This window comes from Gopherus flavomarginatus, chromosome 1, assembly GCF_025201925.1.
Source record: "Gopherus flavomarginatus isolate rGopFla2 chromosome 1, rGopFla2.mat.asm, whole genome shotgun sequence".
Lineage (NCBI taxonomy): Eukaryota > Metazoa > Chordata > Testudines > Testudinidae > Gopherus > Gopherus flavomarginatus.
The window spans coordinates 319439880-319455175 of NC_066617.1; the positions used below are offsets into that span (position 1 = coordinate 319439880).

A 15296-nucleotide genomic window follows, 5' to 3' on the forward strand; every position below is an offset into this window, starting at 1 on the left:
GAGGTTGAAGTGCTCTCCTACAGGTTTTTGTATATTGCCATTCCTAATGTCTGATTTGTGTCCATTTATCCTTTTCCGTAGAAACTGTCCAGTTTGGCCAATGTACATAGCAGAGGGGCATTGCTGGCATATGATGGCGTATATTACATTGGTGGATGTGCAGGTGAATGAACCAGTGATGGTGTGGCTGATCTGGTTAGGTCCTGTGATGGTGTCACTGGTGTAGATATGTGGGCAGAGTTGGCATCGAGGTTTGTTGCATGGATTGGTTCCTGAGCTAGAGTTATTATGGTGCGGTATGCAGTTACAAGTGAGAATATGCTTCAGGTTGGCAGGTTGTTTGTGGGCAAGGACTGGCCTGCCACCCAAGGCCTGTGAAAGTGTGGGATCGTTGTCCAGGATGGGTTGTAGATCCCTGATGATGCATTGGAGGGGTTTTAGCTGGGGGCTGTATGTGATGGCCAGTGGAGTCCTGTTGGTTTCTTTCTTGGGTTTATCTTGCAGTAGGAGGCTTCTGGGTACACGTGTAGCTCTGTTGATCTGTTTCCTTATTTCCTCGGGCGGGTATTGTAGTTTTGAGAATGCTTGGTGGAGATTTTGTAGGTGTTGGTCTCTGTCTGAGGGGTTAGAGCAGATGCGGTTGTACCTCAGTGCTTGGCTGTAGACAATGGATCGTGTGATGTGCCCGGGATGGAAGCTGGAGGCATGAAGGTAGGCATAGCGGTCGGTAGGTTTTCAATATAGGCTGGTGTTAATGTGTAGCATAGGTAGAGAAGGGGCGTGCTTCCCATGGACTTTCATGGAGACCTAGCTGAGTCACAGAGGTGCTTTTAAAATGTTTGCCCTACATGCTTTAAACTGGATATTCTATTTCTCATGCAGGCAGAATTGCCATTGAAGTTTATGGAAGCTATGCTTGCAGGCCCTTTACTGACAAGCATCAATTGGAAAATAGAGCAGAACGTACTGGCCAGATCTACAGGTGGTGTAAAGTGGTGTAGCTAAATTGACTTACACCAGTGGAGGATAATATATGGAGATATACCTGTCTCATAGAACTGGAAGGGATCCCAAAAAGGTCATCAAGTCCAGCCCTCTGCCTTCATTAGCAGGACCAAGTACTGATTTTGCCCCAGATCCATAAGTGGCCTCCTTGCAAATTGAATTCACAACCCTGGGTTTAACAGCCTAATGCTCAAACCATTGAGCCACCATCTATTAATGAAGATGTATCTGACCCATCATTTATTAATGAAGAAGAATCATTTAATGATGGCTTTACTGTGTATTTTAAATAATGGGGCAGATGCCAGTTTTCTTGTCCTTCCTATGTCTATGGTGTGTAAGTGAAGGTCAAGAAGGAAGATTGTCTTCAGTTTGTCTGTGCAACTAAGGTTTCGAGACAATCTAATTTTAATCCTTTAAAAAGATGTTACCAGTCACTGAACCCCAGTCCTTAAGCGGATTGGATGGCTGTTACATCACTTTCCAGCACATTTATCTGCAGTGGTCTGATACTTCAGGATAAGAATCCTTTAACAACCAAGCTGTCAAATGAAAGACTATGCATCTAATGCAATCAACATTGGTTAAATGTATGTATAGCTCATAAAATTTACTTTCCACAGAAAGGAAAAGGAAGTCCCATTAGAATCATTATAGTTGTAAATTACAGCTAACATCTGTCCTTCTCATTAAGAAAGGGCAATTGCTACATACTATACTGTAGAAGTCAGAGTTTCTGTCGTGCTTTAAACTACCACAAAAAAAAAAAAACCGCCAAGGGATTCAGAACGAGCATTATGAGCAGGATGTCTGAAAGAAATCTATGGAAACTATGTCGTAAAGACTGAGACTGCAGTTTCTGCATGCACTATGCTGTATATTTAAGGCATTTTAAAGGTGAACTGTGAAGGACACTTTTATGCCTTTTGGTAAGTTCTCCTTTACAAAGATTAAAGATGGTTCAAAGTTTTCTTCCCAAACTAAAAAAAAAAAAAAAAAAGTGAAGGGGAGGGGAGTTTTGATTCTTCTTTTCTTCTGGAGCATTCCTTGAAGGAGTGGAATCTATGGGATGTTTCCTAACAATTTATTGAAGCGTGTGTGTGTGTGTGTGTGTGTGTGTGTGTGTGTGTGTGCGCGTGAGCACTATCTTTCAAAAACACAGGTTTTCTGCCAACTGTTTGTCAGGAGTAAGATATTAAAGCAGTAAGATAGTTTATTTATCCAATTCTCCAAGAAGTCCTCCAGCAAAAAAGAAAGAACTCAGGACCTGATGAGCATGAGGGAGGCAGTCTGGGGACTGTAACAGTCACCTGATTCTCAGAACATAAGAACATGAGAATGGCCATACAGGGTCATACCAAAGGCCCATCTAGCCCAGTATCCTATCTTCTGACATTGGACAATTCCAGGTGCCCCAGAGGGGAAGAACAGAACAGGTAATCATCAAGTGATCCATCCCTTGTTACCCATTCCCAGCTTCTGGCAAACAGAGGCTAGGGATATCATCCCTGCCCATCCTGGCTAATAGCCATGGATGGACCTATCCGCCATGTATTTATCTAGTTCTTTCTTGAACCCTCTTATAGTCTTAGACTTCACAACATCCTCTGGCAAAGAGTTCCACAGACTGACTGTGCGTTGTGTGAAGAAATATTTTTTTTTGTTTGTTTTAAACCTGCTGCTTATTAATTTCATTTGGTGGCCTTTAGTTCTTGTGTTATGAGAAGGAGTAAATAACATTCCCTTATTTACTTTCTCCACACCAGTCGTGATTATATAGACCTCTATCATACCCCCCTTCTGTCATCTCTTCTCCAAGCTGAAATGTCCCAGCTTTATTAATCTCTTCTCCTGTGGAAGCCGTTCCATATCCCTAATCATTTTTGTTGCCCTTTTCTGAACCTTTTCCAATTCCAAATATATCTTTTTTGAGATGGGGTGACCACATCTGCATGCAGCATTCAAGATGTGGATGTAGCATGGATTTTTATAGCAGCAATATATTTTCTGTCTTATTATCTATCCCTTAATGATTCCCAACATTCTCTTCACTTTTTTGACTGCCGCTGCATACTGAGTGGATCAGGGCAGATTTGTTCTGGTCCTGGACCCACATAAATTATAGTAGCCTAAGGATTGCTCTATCTTGTGCTAGCTAGCTATGGTCTCTAAGGGAACAAATGCCAGTTATGAATTGGCAGAGCTCCAGCTGACCCTTGTTATGACCCCAACAGAGTTTGTGCACTCTGCTGGGGGTGAGGCATTGGGAATACTCTGTGCCATGTTACACAATCTGCAACCTCCCCTACTCCAGGAGAGTTGTCATTAGGGCCAGATCAAGAAACTTGCCATCATCTGAGTGGCATAAAGTGGCAAACGCTGGTGGGAGGGAATCTGGGCTGATACTCAGAATGTAAAAAAATAACCAAGAAAAGAAAATTTTTTGAAATCTCATAGAACTTCTTTATGCATCCCAAAAAAGTAAAATGTGATTTTTTTAAAAATTGCTTTTGAGTTCACCTACAAGAATTTCATCTTGTCTTCTGGGCACCACATCCAGAAGACTAGACTCTGAATTAAGTTCTCCAATATAGTCAAATGTACCAGAACTCCCTCTTGTATATTTGACAACAAAAAACTCTGCTGGGGCTACACACCTGTGAGCTCAATTCTATCCTTCATTGTACAATGAAGGCAGCAGAGTTGCCCTTGGACAGAATATGGCCCACAGTGTTTTCAGTGTCTGCAAAAAGTAAAGAACTGAAAGCAACAGACAGTTCTGTAACATCTTCTTTAAATTCCTCCACAAAGTTTAGACCACTCAGATTATCCTCAGCTCCACATGTCTAACAGACTCTCCCCACTGCCAGCAAGTAACCACATTTCACACTTCCCTCATATTACAGGGAAGAGTAAACATCTGTGTCTACTACCAGCCTCTCCACAGACTGGTTGCAGATGTTTAATGATGGACAACTAATGACACTGGTGTATCTGAAGGGGTAAGGCCACTAGCTAGAACCTCTCACTGGATCACTAGCAGGAAGATATTTCTTGGAGGTGCCCTTTTTCCCATTATAAAAAAACAAAACAAAACAAACTCTGTGGGAGCTACTAGAAACAAATAATGAACAGTAATAATAAAAGCTGAGGCTTGGTTCTGAACACCCAATACAGAATATGTTGAGTTTCACTGGCAACCTAATTTTACCCATGGACATTAAACTATATCCTCTGGAGATCTAATTAACAGAGTAGGATGTATTTAATGATATCATGGGAATCACTACAAAAAATTCTTAACCATAATGTGCTATAGCAGTCTGCACTTTATGAGTTCTTGTAGAAATAACCCGATTTTCAGTGACCAGAAAAAAGAGTTATCTGTACAGCCATTAAGAGAATATTATATTTTGTATTTTTCAAACTTGGCATGAGAAATTATGGGAAATAAAGGTAGTTATTCAAAGTTATATTGTAACAACATTAATTCAGTCATGCATTAAACTGTTTTAAGCAATCCTTTTACGATCAAGTGCCTATACATGGACCTGTCTCTTCTTTCCTCCATAGCTCTCATGAAGTTCCATATTTTAAACACTCTTCAATGCTCTGAAGCCATCATGGGTGGAGCAGTCTATGAGACCTTGGAAGGGAGTACAATTGAAGTAGGTTGTGATGGTGAAAGCCTGACTGTAAATGGAGTCAAGATGACAAACCGCAAAGACATTGTGACAAGCAACGGTGTTATCCACCTCATTGACCATGTGCTGATTCCTAACTCTGGTGAGTGACTGATATAGTTTCATGTCTGTATCACAGAGATAAGGACTGTTAGACTATAAGACATTCTCCACCTGAGAAATCTATACAAGCTTGTTTATTAAAAGGACTTGTGTGCACACCTTCTCTGTACCTTATCCAATCCCTCTAAACCGTCTTGTACTGAATTGTAATTTGTAGGGAGGGAGGTGGCTGAAACAAGAAAACTAATTAACAGGCTAAAATTAATTATCTTTTCCTTTATCAATTGCAGCCAAGCAAGTTATTGAGCTTGCAGGTGACCAGCAGACCACCTTCACAGACCTTTTGGCACAGCTAGGATTGACTTCTTCTCTAAGGCCAGAGGGACAATACACTCTGCTGGCTCCTCTGAATGGTGCTTTCTCGGGTAGGTAGCCGTGGAGGGGAATATTCCCTCTGAAGTAATGTCAAAAGCATCTTTTCTGTCATTATGGTTTTCTGAAACAAACTTTTTCCCCAGTCTATGTTCTGAGACTGCAAAGAATTGGCACAACTGAGAATAAGAGATTCTTTGTCCTTTTCAATATACACAGTGGGTAAAATTTACCACTATGCAGAGAGACTGCAGAAGACCTATGTGCTACTTGAGTCTTACTTAAGCCTACACAATTTATTTTATTCAGTATATTGAGACCTCTTTATTTGATGGGAAAAGTAGAGTTAAAATAAGATGCAAAATGTACCTTAATGGTTAGCAGGAGAGCTAGGTGAATAATGCAATTATATATTACAATAAATTCTCTTAAATTCACTTGAGTTGTCATCAGAACCCCCTTTATTTACTCTTCAAGTAGTTTCACACAAGCACATTTTTATTTACCAGGATGTTTGAGCAAAGAGAAGGTGTCACATATGTATGTGCCAATAAACAATTGAATTAATATTTGCACTAGGAGTGGCCACATGGCCATTCTGAAAGCTCTTTTTGGATTTGGTAGTTATCCAATCAGAGGTAAGAAACAGTTCCATGTGACTTAGATATCACAACACAGAGTGGATTACAAATGGTGAATACTCAAAGCAATAATTACAACAAATATTTTACAAGTAATCTAGATGTTAAAACATGCCCATACATAAATCATCTCCCAAATATCTACTAAAGAATTAGAAGCCTGTTTACAGATCCTTTGTAATCATAAAAAGGAGTTAATTTAATTCTGAATAGTGAATAGTTTTCCAATTTTATTAAGTCTAAAATGATTGATCTAAAATGTAAACAATGCAAAAAGAACAAGTATTTTCATGATACTCAAACATAGTATGTGCAGTGAACTTTACCTGAATGAAAGAATCATTTATACATTATTGTCTAAATGATTTGGTAGATGACACTTTGAGGATGGACCTACGCCTTCTTAAACTGATCATGCAAAACCACATTTTGAAAGTGAAAATTGGCCTCAACGAGCTCTATAATGGACAGAAGGTGGAGACCTTGGGAGGAAAACGACTCAGAATCTTTGTATACCGCACAGTAAGTGAATGAGGATTTCCAAATCCTGGGACAGTGACTAATGAAATCTATCCAAAACCTGAAGCTGGAGGAGGATGGAGCTCACTCGAGAAGACAATACTATTGGTGTTATAAGAGAACTCACCACTGAAAGTCAAAATTACCAACAGTTACCACACCACTGTACAGTAGAAAGGTCTTTGTTTTTGACATATTATGCAATTAAATTAAATTAAACTTTGGCTGAAATAGATGAATGAGTGGAAAACTAGAAGATGGTTTCACAATTTAGCTTGAGATTAATAATAAAAATTTCTAGTTTCTGAACAGCTAACAATTTTTTCAAATGACACAAATAATCAAGATTCAAACTATTTACATATTCATTTACCACATCGTTTGCTTCCTTTTGCACATTTTATTTGAAAAAGGAGGAACGACTGACTAGCCAATGAGAAGTTGGAGAAATTCTATTTTTAAATTGTAGAGGCTACAGAGGAGTTATGTTTCAGGCTGATTACAAAAAATATGCTTCACTAAAGTTGCCATGCCTGTGGCATGGATGGTGTGACTTTAATGTCGGGTGGTTTGTCTTGTTTTTTCTTTTATATCAGGCTGTATGTATTGAAAATTCATGCATGGTAAGAGGCAGCAAAGAGGGAAGGAATGGTGTTATTCACATTTTCAGACAGATCATCAAACCAGCCGAAAAGTCACTGCGTGAAGTGTTGAAGAATGATAAACGCTTTAGGTAAGCAAAAGGTTTTCACAGCATAAAAATCTCTCTATAGACTGTGGTTATGTCTACACAAGAAATGCTACAGTGGCACAACACATTCTTGGGTCACTGTAGTCAATCCACCTCTGTGAGAGGTGGTAGTTAGGTCAATGAAAGAATTCTTCCATTGACCTAGTGGTTTCTATACCAGGGCTTAGGTCAGCTTAATTACATCTTTCAGCACATGGCATTTTTCACAGCCCTGAGCAATGTAGTTAAACTGATCTAACTTTGTAGTCTAGAGCAGCCCTCAATCAGTATAGAGTAGAGCTGCTCTGAAAAATTAAATTTTGATAAAAAATAGTAGGGGGGGAAATGGATTTCTTTCTCCATTTTCCATGCAGGTATATTTTATAATACCAGAATGGTACAGTGAAGCTATAGGCTCCCATTCTGGGCAGCAGTCTAGCTCTTTCATGCCATTCCAGTGACAATAAGGTCCAGAACCAGACCTCATTCCCTGCTGGTAAATCTCCCAGCACCAGGGCAGTGTAGGGCTGGTGTAATAGCTTAACATGGCACGCACGCTCAGGTCCTGGCAAGATGTTCAGAGGGGCTGGGACAGTAGGAAAGCAGAGAGGATATGTCTAGAGTGTTTTCAGTAGGACTATTTCTCATAAGTAAGTGTGACTACAGCCTGGGGCCTTAATTTTTCCTCAAACCCTAATCCCCATACACAACTTGCCTGTACACGGGGTAGCCTGAGTACATACTCTAGTATCCCATTTAATGAAGTACTACTCCCTTGAACTTATTTATCTTACTATTCTCTCCCTCTTCCCTTTTATCTCCTGCCCTGGGAGCATACAGTCTTCCTCTCCTCTACTTCTCCACTGGATTCTGTGCAATCTCATTTCTGACTGCTCCACTCCATGAACATTGCTTGTATCAAGGTCATCAACATCCTCCTCTTTCTTTACTCCCTTTCTCTTCAGTCTAGCCATTGCTCTTGACACACTCAGTGATTCACCACCTCTTCCACTCTCCCTCATCCTTGAAATCATTGGGAATAATTGCAGAGTAAGGTACTACACAGATGCTTAGAAGTGACAGGAACTAATTAAGCAAACTTTTGTGTGCTGATGTTGCCTTCAGAATTCCTTGTGTAAACAAGTCTTTGGAAACTGGACCATAACTTAATGTGTGCTCTTTTTTCTGATTAGCATATTCCTTAATCTGGTGAAAGATGCCGATTTAGATGATGTTCTATCACAACCTGGAGAATGGACTTTGTTTGTCCCAACTAATGAGGCCTTTAAAGGCTTGACGGATGAGGAAAAGGAAATACTGAGAAGTAAGTAGCACAAGAATATTAGAAATTAACTAGGGGTGAAATCCCATTGAAGTCTATGGCAAAAATCCCAGTGATTTTAGTGGGGCAGGATTTCACCCTAAGTGTTTAAAGTGCCTCCAATCTGCGTGCTTCATACTCCTAGAATCCACCTAACACCACCTCCCTGCAAGGAACTCTGTGTACCCCCAGGCAACGGGATCAGAGTTTATAAGATGGCATCCCTCTTTTCCTTTCCTTTCTCTTCCCCTGTCTCCAGCACAGCCATCTCTGCCCTCACCCTCACTGCTCACTTCAAACACCACTGCAGTCAGGTGCATTGTGGCAGGGTATAAAGACTTTGCCCACTTTGTACTCCCTGGGCAAAGGCTAGAAACAGATCCAGTCCCCTCACTTTACATACTGGAATTCAGCAGTGATACCAGGGTTAATACTTCATTTCCTATGGAAAGTTCCAGAGGATCTTTAATAAGTGAAAAGAGTAAAGATCAGAGCAATAGTGTAAAGCTGTGTCAATCAATTACACCCCATCCTACATCTCCAATCATTCTGTCACTTACTCATCCAATTGCTTCAGTTAAGAGCTACACCGTGACTTATTATTATTTGCCTCGAAGGCCTCCCAATACTGGGGCAGCACAATCTAAAGGGGAGGACAGTGACTACCTCACGTGTCTCCTCTGCCCAGCGACCTCCCTGCCCTGTGCCCAGCCTGGGGCCTCTGCGCTCTCTCTTGCTGCGCCTCCCATCCCCCATGCGTTTGGCCATTCTCTCTGCTGGCAGCTGGGCCCAGGTGGGGAGTGGGAGGGAGCCTCCTCTCACGCTAGCTGAAACTGGCCTCTCTGGGTTGCTGATTCTGAGATCAGAGGGGTATCCGTGTTAGTCTGGATCTGTAAAAGCAGCAAAGAATCCTGTGGCACCTTATAGACTAACAGATGTTTTGGAGCATGAGCTTTCGTGGGTGAATACCCACTTCTTCAGATGCATGTGGTGGAAATTTCCAGGGGCAGGTATATATATGCTAGCAAGCAAGCTAGAGATAACGAGCTCAGTTCAATCAGGGAGGATGAGGCCCTGTTCTAGCAGTTGAGGTGTGAAAACCAAGAGAGGAGAAACTGGTTCTGTAGTTGGCAAGCCATTCACAGTCTTTGTTCAATCCTGAGCTGATGGTGTCAAATTTGCAGATGAACTGAAGCTCAGCAGTTTCTCTTTGAAGTCTGGTCCTGAAGTTTTTTTGCTGCAGGATGGCCACCTTAAGGTCTGCAATATTGCAGCAAAAAAACTTCAGGACCAGACTTCAAAGAGAAACTGCTGAGCTTCAGTTCATCTGCAAATTTGACACCATCAGCTCAGGATTGAACAAAGACTGTGAATGGCTTGCCAACTACAGAACCAGTTTCTCCTCTCTTGGTTTTCACACCTCAACTGCTAGAACAGGGCCTCATCCTCCCTGATTGAACTGAGCTCGTTATCTCTAGCTTGCTTGCTAGCATATATATACCTGCCCCTGGAAATTTCCACCACATGCATCTGAAGAAGTGGGTATTCACCCACGAATCCTCATGCTCCAAAACGTCTGTTAGTCTATAAGGTGCCACAGGATTCTTTGCTGCTTTTACTGATTCTGAGAGAGAGATCCTGGCTGGGTGGTGGCCTGCCACGCTCCACTCTCTGCTCTCCACCCTGCCTTGGCTGCTGGGGACAGCAGCAGAGCGAGCCAGAGCCCCACCTCCCCCCATCCCTGGCAGCTGTGCATGGGTGAGAAGCAAAGGGGCTGGATGGGCCACCGCCATATCCAGACTCTCTCTCAGGCATCTGCCACACTGCATAGAGCAGCAATCTAGAGTTGCCATCATGAGAAGCAGCTTGTCCCACCCCTTCAGCTCCCTGCAGGCCAAATAGAAATCTGCGGGAGGGGGTTCTTGACCCCACATACTCCTCCTACGCGTCACCTATCTCCAAAGGTGAGATGCTGGTTTTGTCTTTTATCATTTTTCTGTGTTAACTACTTATGCCAAATGTAAGCGGGGGAATGGTCCCGCTATTGTGGGGAACTTTCCTGGCTTCTGCACTAGCCCAGTGAAGTGGGCTAGTGAAAGGATCTGAGTCCTCACTCCCACTTCCTTTACCCAGAGGCCTCCCTGCCCTTGAGGACTCCCCTTACACTCTCCTGTCTGGAAGAGTCCTCGTAACCCTGACAAGGCTGAGCCCAGGATTCCTGAGGGGCTTGACCCCCAACCCTGCTGTGGTCATCCAGGACAAGGGTTAGGGTGTCCCCACTCCAGGGTACTCTCTCTGCACTGGGCACCTCCCTGACCCACTGCTCATTACATATGATTTAAAGCAATACAGTTTATTGAATTAACAATTAGTTTAAAAAGGAGTAAGGAAAAACGGGAAAGGTTAAAGGAAACACATCACCCTGCTCTGTGGCAGGGAACATCACAAACAGTGTCTCTGGAATGTCAGGGCAGTTCACAGTCTGTTTTTTGTAGGTCCCAGGCCTCTTTCTCAGGCTCTGGCTGTGCTGAAGGGATGGTGTGGGTTGGACACTTGCTCTGGTTGTGGCCACCTGCTCTCATGCTCTAGGTGACAGGACCCTTCTCCCCAGCATTACCCGCACCCCATCAGGGTTACGATTCCCCTCCAAGTCTGGCCTGCAGAGCCTCTTGGCTGAGACATCTCCCTGTGCTTGGCCCACTGCCCAGGGTCCCCCTCGCTCTCCCCAACTGCTCACCGTACCCGGCTCCAGACTGCTCCACTCTGTCTCAGCATGGCTGATTCTTCTGCTCTGCCTCCAGCTCCCTGGGCTGCTTCTCTGGTGCCTCTGTCTCTGATTGCTACAGCTCTGCTCCCAGGACAGGTATGCTCTGCAGGCTGCTTCTGTGACTCTGCTTCCAGCTCTGACCTGCTTTCTGGGCTGCTTTTCTGGCCCCTCTGGCTCCAGTTGCTGCAACTTTGCTCCCAGGGCAGGGGGCTGCTCTCTGGGCTGTGCTCTGGCTTTGGGGCTGCAGCGCCCAGCAACTTAGCTTGGGCCCCTGCTCTCTCTTTAGCTTGGCCTCACTCTATCTGACCCATGCAATTCCAGCTCACACGGAGGATGGAGGACGGGACAGCCCTGACCTCCTGACTCCTTGATTAGCCTGCCCATCCTGTCAATCAGGCCACCTGGAGCGTTGGCCTCTCCCCATTGCCCCTGGGGACTGTCAGTCTCAGGGTCCTGATTTCCCATCTACCCTTCCCCTTTCGGTACTGGGAGCTAGCCAACCAAAACACCCCCACTGCATGTTAGTAAGGGGATAACAGTCCCCTTACATAAACAATCCATTCCATCTTGTGTTTAGCTTTCACACTCTGAGTACATTTGCCAGATCTGAAGAAGAGATCTGCGTAAGGGCTTGTCTACATTTAAAAAGCTGCAACAGTACAGCTTCTCCACTTTAGCACTTCACTGAAGATGCTACCTATTAACGGGAGCAGCTTTCCTGTCAGTTTAGTTAATCCAGCTCCCCAGGAGGCAGTAGCTAGGTGGAAGGGAGAATTTTCCCAGGGTTTAGGTCGATTTAATTGCACTGCTCAGGGGTGTGGATTTTTCACACTCCTGAGTAATACAGTTATACCAACCTAATTTCCTACAGTAGACCAGGCCTAAGCTCAAAAGCTTGTCTCTCACACCAACAGAAGTTGGTGCAATAAAAGATATTAACTCAACTACCTCTCTCTAATATCCTGGAATCAACATTGCTACAGCAATACTGCATATAATAATATAAGTCCATTGTCATTCTCTTTAATTCACTACTTAACTTTTCACCCAGCATTTACTTCTCTTATCTTCTGCCATTATTTTTACTCTGAGAATTCATATAAAGCGTGGATCCCATTGGATTTTTTAAATGGCTTAGCTTTCTGAATTTGTTTCATATACTACAGAGTGTTCAGTATGATCTCATTCTAGCCATAGTGGGCTTGGCACACCATTACACTGTTGTCTGGTAGATGCTGTTTTACGGGATTTAAGTAAGAGGAGATCAGACAGGTATTTAAGGACTGGAGAATTCATAGCTGTGATTTTTCAAAGCAAGTGAATAGGAGCAAAATGCTGAACACTTTTCTGTTTTATTCTATATACGTTCTAATACCACCCCCATCAGTGTATTTTCTTAGTGCCTTCTCATTAAGCAATGTGACTAACATTTGGTCACATCTGGTTCATGCTCTCGCTCATCCTCTTCCTAGGGGAAGAATGGTATGTGCTTTTAGATATGCCAAGCTGTGTGTCTGTCAAAGCAGTGATCTTATTCAAGCATCATTCCATGAATCCTTGGTATCTTTACAAATGAACTAAGCAGCACCATTTAATGGCTATTTTTATAGGCGACAAAAACGCTCTCAGGACTATTCTTCTGTATCACCTAACAAAAGGAATTTACATTGGAAGCGGTTTTGAACCTGGTGTGACAAACATTCTCAAAACTATCCAGGGAAGCAAACTGTTCTTGAAAACAGTAAGTACTAAAAAAAAATATTATGATACTCACTCTAATATGGAATTGGCATATCAGGTCCATATATTAAATAGTGTATATTACAGAAAGATGTGTACTTGAACAGTAATAAACCACCATAGTAAGACTCAACATTTTTTGGAAACATACATGTTCAGTATCTTGAGTTCTCTTTTTGTTGTTTGTTAGGTAAATGACACACTTCTGGTGAATGAAGTGAAATCAAAAGAATCAGATCTCATGGCAACTAATGGTGTTATTCACGTTATAGATAAACTCTTGTATCCAGTAGGTGAGTATTGGCTTAATGCAGGGAATAAATATATAGAAAACCTCTATGTACCTCTTCTAAGCATATGTAAAGAGTTAGCAGTACTCTGTGTTTTGTGTCTTTTCAAAAAATCACTACTTTTATAATTACACAATGCAGAAAAGCAAATAAGAATCGGTTCTTGGACAACTTTTGCCTGGTGCTGTGGTAGTTTCTTAAGTGTGAGAATACCTGAGGCTCAGTGCTTAATTTGTAATGAAAGAGGTGCCAGGGCTCAGGCAATTAGGTGCTGGGGTTCAAGCAAGTTTTTTTACATTCATAACTCATGCAGCAAGTCCAGAGGTGCTGGGGCTATGAACTGCCAAGCCTAGTGGTGCCAGTGCTCAGCTTTGGCAAGCCCTGGCACAAATTAAACACTGCTCAGGCTTATAGCAGGATACAAGATGATACAGGCTATGTACCCAACAGGAGAGAGATTTGGATTCCACGTCCATGGTAATCACAATCCCTTCTGATCGCTAAGAACAATGGCAGAAGGAAATAATTTCAGTTAAAGATGTCAGATGTACATGAATACTCTTCACAGGGTTTCTAGTCTTACTAATAGCAAGCTGCCTTTACTGTTATTTAAATTGACTTATTTAATATTGACATACACCTTCACCCCAATATAACACTCTCCTCGGGAGCCAAAAAATCTTACTGCGTTATAGGTGAAACCGCATTATATCAAACTTGCTTTGATCTGCTGGAGTGCGCAGCCTCCCCACCTCCCAGAGCACTACTTTACCACGTTACATCCGAATTTGTGTTATATCAGGTTGCGTTATATCAGGGTAGAGGTATATTTAAATTGACATGTTTTTATTCATTATTAGATTTCAGATTGTTTCATTTAATTATAAATTCAAATCTGAATGCTTATTATGAACCTTAAGAAATGCCTTCAGTTAGGAACACGGCAGCCCTTGGCAGCTGATCAACAGAAGATTTTTACAACTGTTTCCTTTTCCAAAAATATTTGCATTCCTTTTTGCAGATGTACCTGTTGGAAATGATCAGTTGCTCACCATCCTTAATAAGATGATTAAATACATTCAGATTAAGGTACTTTTTTAAATAAAGGTTTGATTGTTTATGGTTTTAGCCATATATATGCAAACAGAAGAGTTCCCTTCACCAGTATTTCTTCAATGAACAACACTTTAATCTGACTGATAGAGCCCTGTTTGTCCTAGAACAAGGATCCACTTTCCATAGAGTCATCACATGATCCATTATATTCACTGTCAAATGAAACTCATAAATACCAGATTAAAAAATATCCTGCCAAGTATCTTTGGTTACAGTACATTTGACCACACTGAAGTCTCAGACACACTCTGGACCAGATTCAGATTCCTGCTGTGGTTATATTCCACTCCTCCAGCAGCATAAACCAGTTCTAAAGCCAGGTGGCTCTAAATCCTTGAGGATACCCTCTCTGCAAAAGTGGATTAATGCCTGGGCCCATGCGCTCATGCCCAGGGACCCTTGCCAAGATGGGGGTCCCCACAGGAGCTCCAGAACCTGGGTAGAAGTGAGGGGGTCTCCTCCAGTACTGGAACCATGGCCCCGCCCCCTGCTTCTCCTCTTCTCCCCAGAGCCCCACCCTCTGGCCAGGACAGAAGCCAAAGCTGGACCATGGTAGGAGCCTCCCAGGGAGCCAGGGCTGCCATGGGGAGTCCCGGATCCTCCACCTGCCTAGACAGGGGCCAGGGTGCCCAAGAGCAGTCCCTGAGCTGTGTTCCCATTCTCCAGGTGGAACCCAGGGACAGGGGCTCTGGTTGGGCATCCTGCCCTCTCCCTGGGACCTGCAGACACACTCTACAGGGAGAGAAGGCCCTGCCCTGGCTGAGAGACACTGTGAGGAGCCCCGGGAAGGTCACAGGCAGTGAGGATCCAGACAGGGAGGGCTCCTCTGGCACAGCTCCCATTGCTACTGGCCTGCCAGGCTGCCCCTGCTGGGTCCCTCCTGTTCCTGGTGACAGGTTGCCCCGTCTGCTGGCTGGGCTTTGTGCCCAAAGCAGCAGCCACGTGTGGCAACGCTCCTTCTGTCACCTCTGGCCCAAGGCTTGCTGTTTGGGGAGGGGCAATGCCCCCTTGCCACCCTCAAAAACTACCGCCACCTTGTGCCTGCTCAA

General features: G+C 43.2%; 1 protein-coding gene across 6 annotated transcripts in view; it reads left to right on the forward strand.

Moving 5' to 3' along the window:
* Window positions 1-15296, forward strand: part of POSTN (periostin) — a 49749-nt gene that overhangs the window by 16249 nt on the left and 18204 nt on the right. For all 6 annotated transcript variants that reach the window (XM_050937212.1, XM_050937207.1, XM_050937208.1 and 3 more), the window contains exons 8-15: window positions 4579-4791; window positions 5042-5176; window positions 6138-6286; window positions 6880-7016; window positions 8207-8337; window positions 12712-12842; window positions 13032-13134; window positions 14153-14220. In XM_050937212.1, the coding sequence (XP_050793169.1) occupies window positions 4579-4791; window positions 5042-5176; window positions 6138-6286; window positions 6880-7016; window positions 8207-8337; window positions 12712-12842; window positions 13032-13134; window positions 14153-14220 (1067 nt within the window). The remainder of the gene's footprint in view (window positions 1-4578; window positions 4792-5041; window positions 5177-6137; window positions 6287-6879; window positions 7017-8206; window positions 8338-12711; window positions 12843-13031; window positions 13135-14152; window positions 14221-15296) is intronic.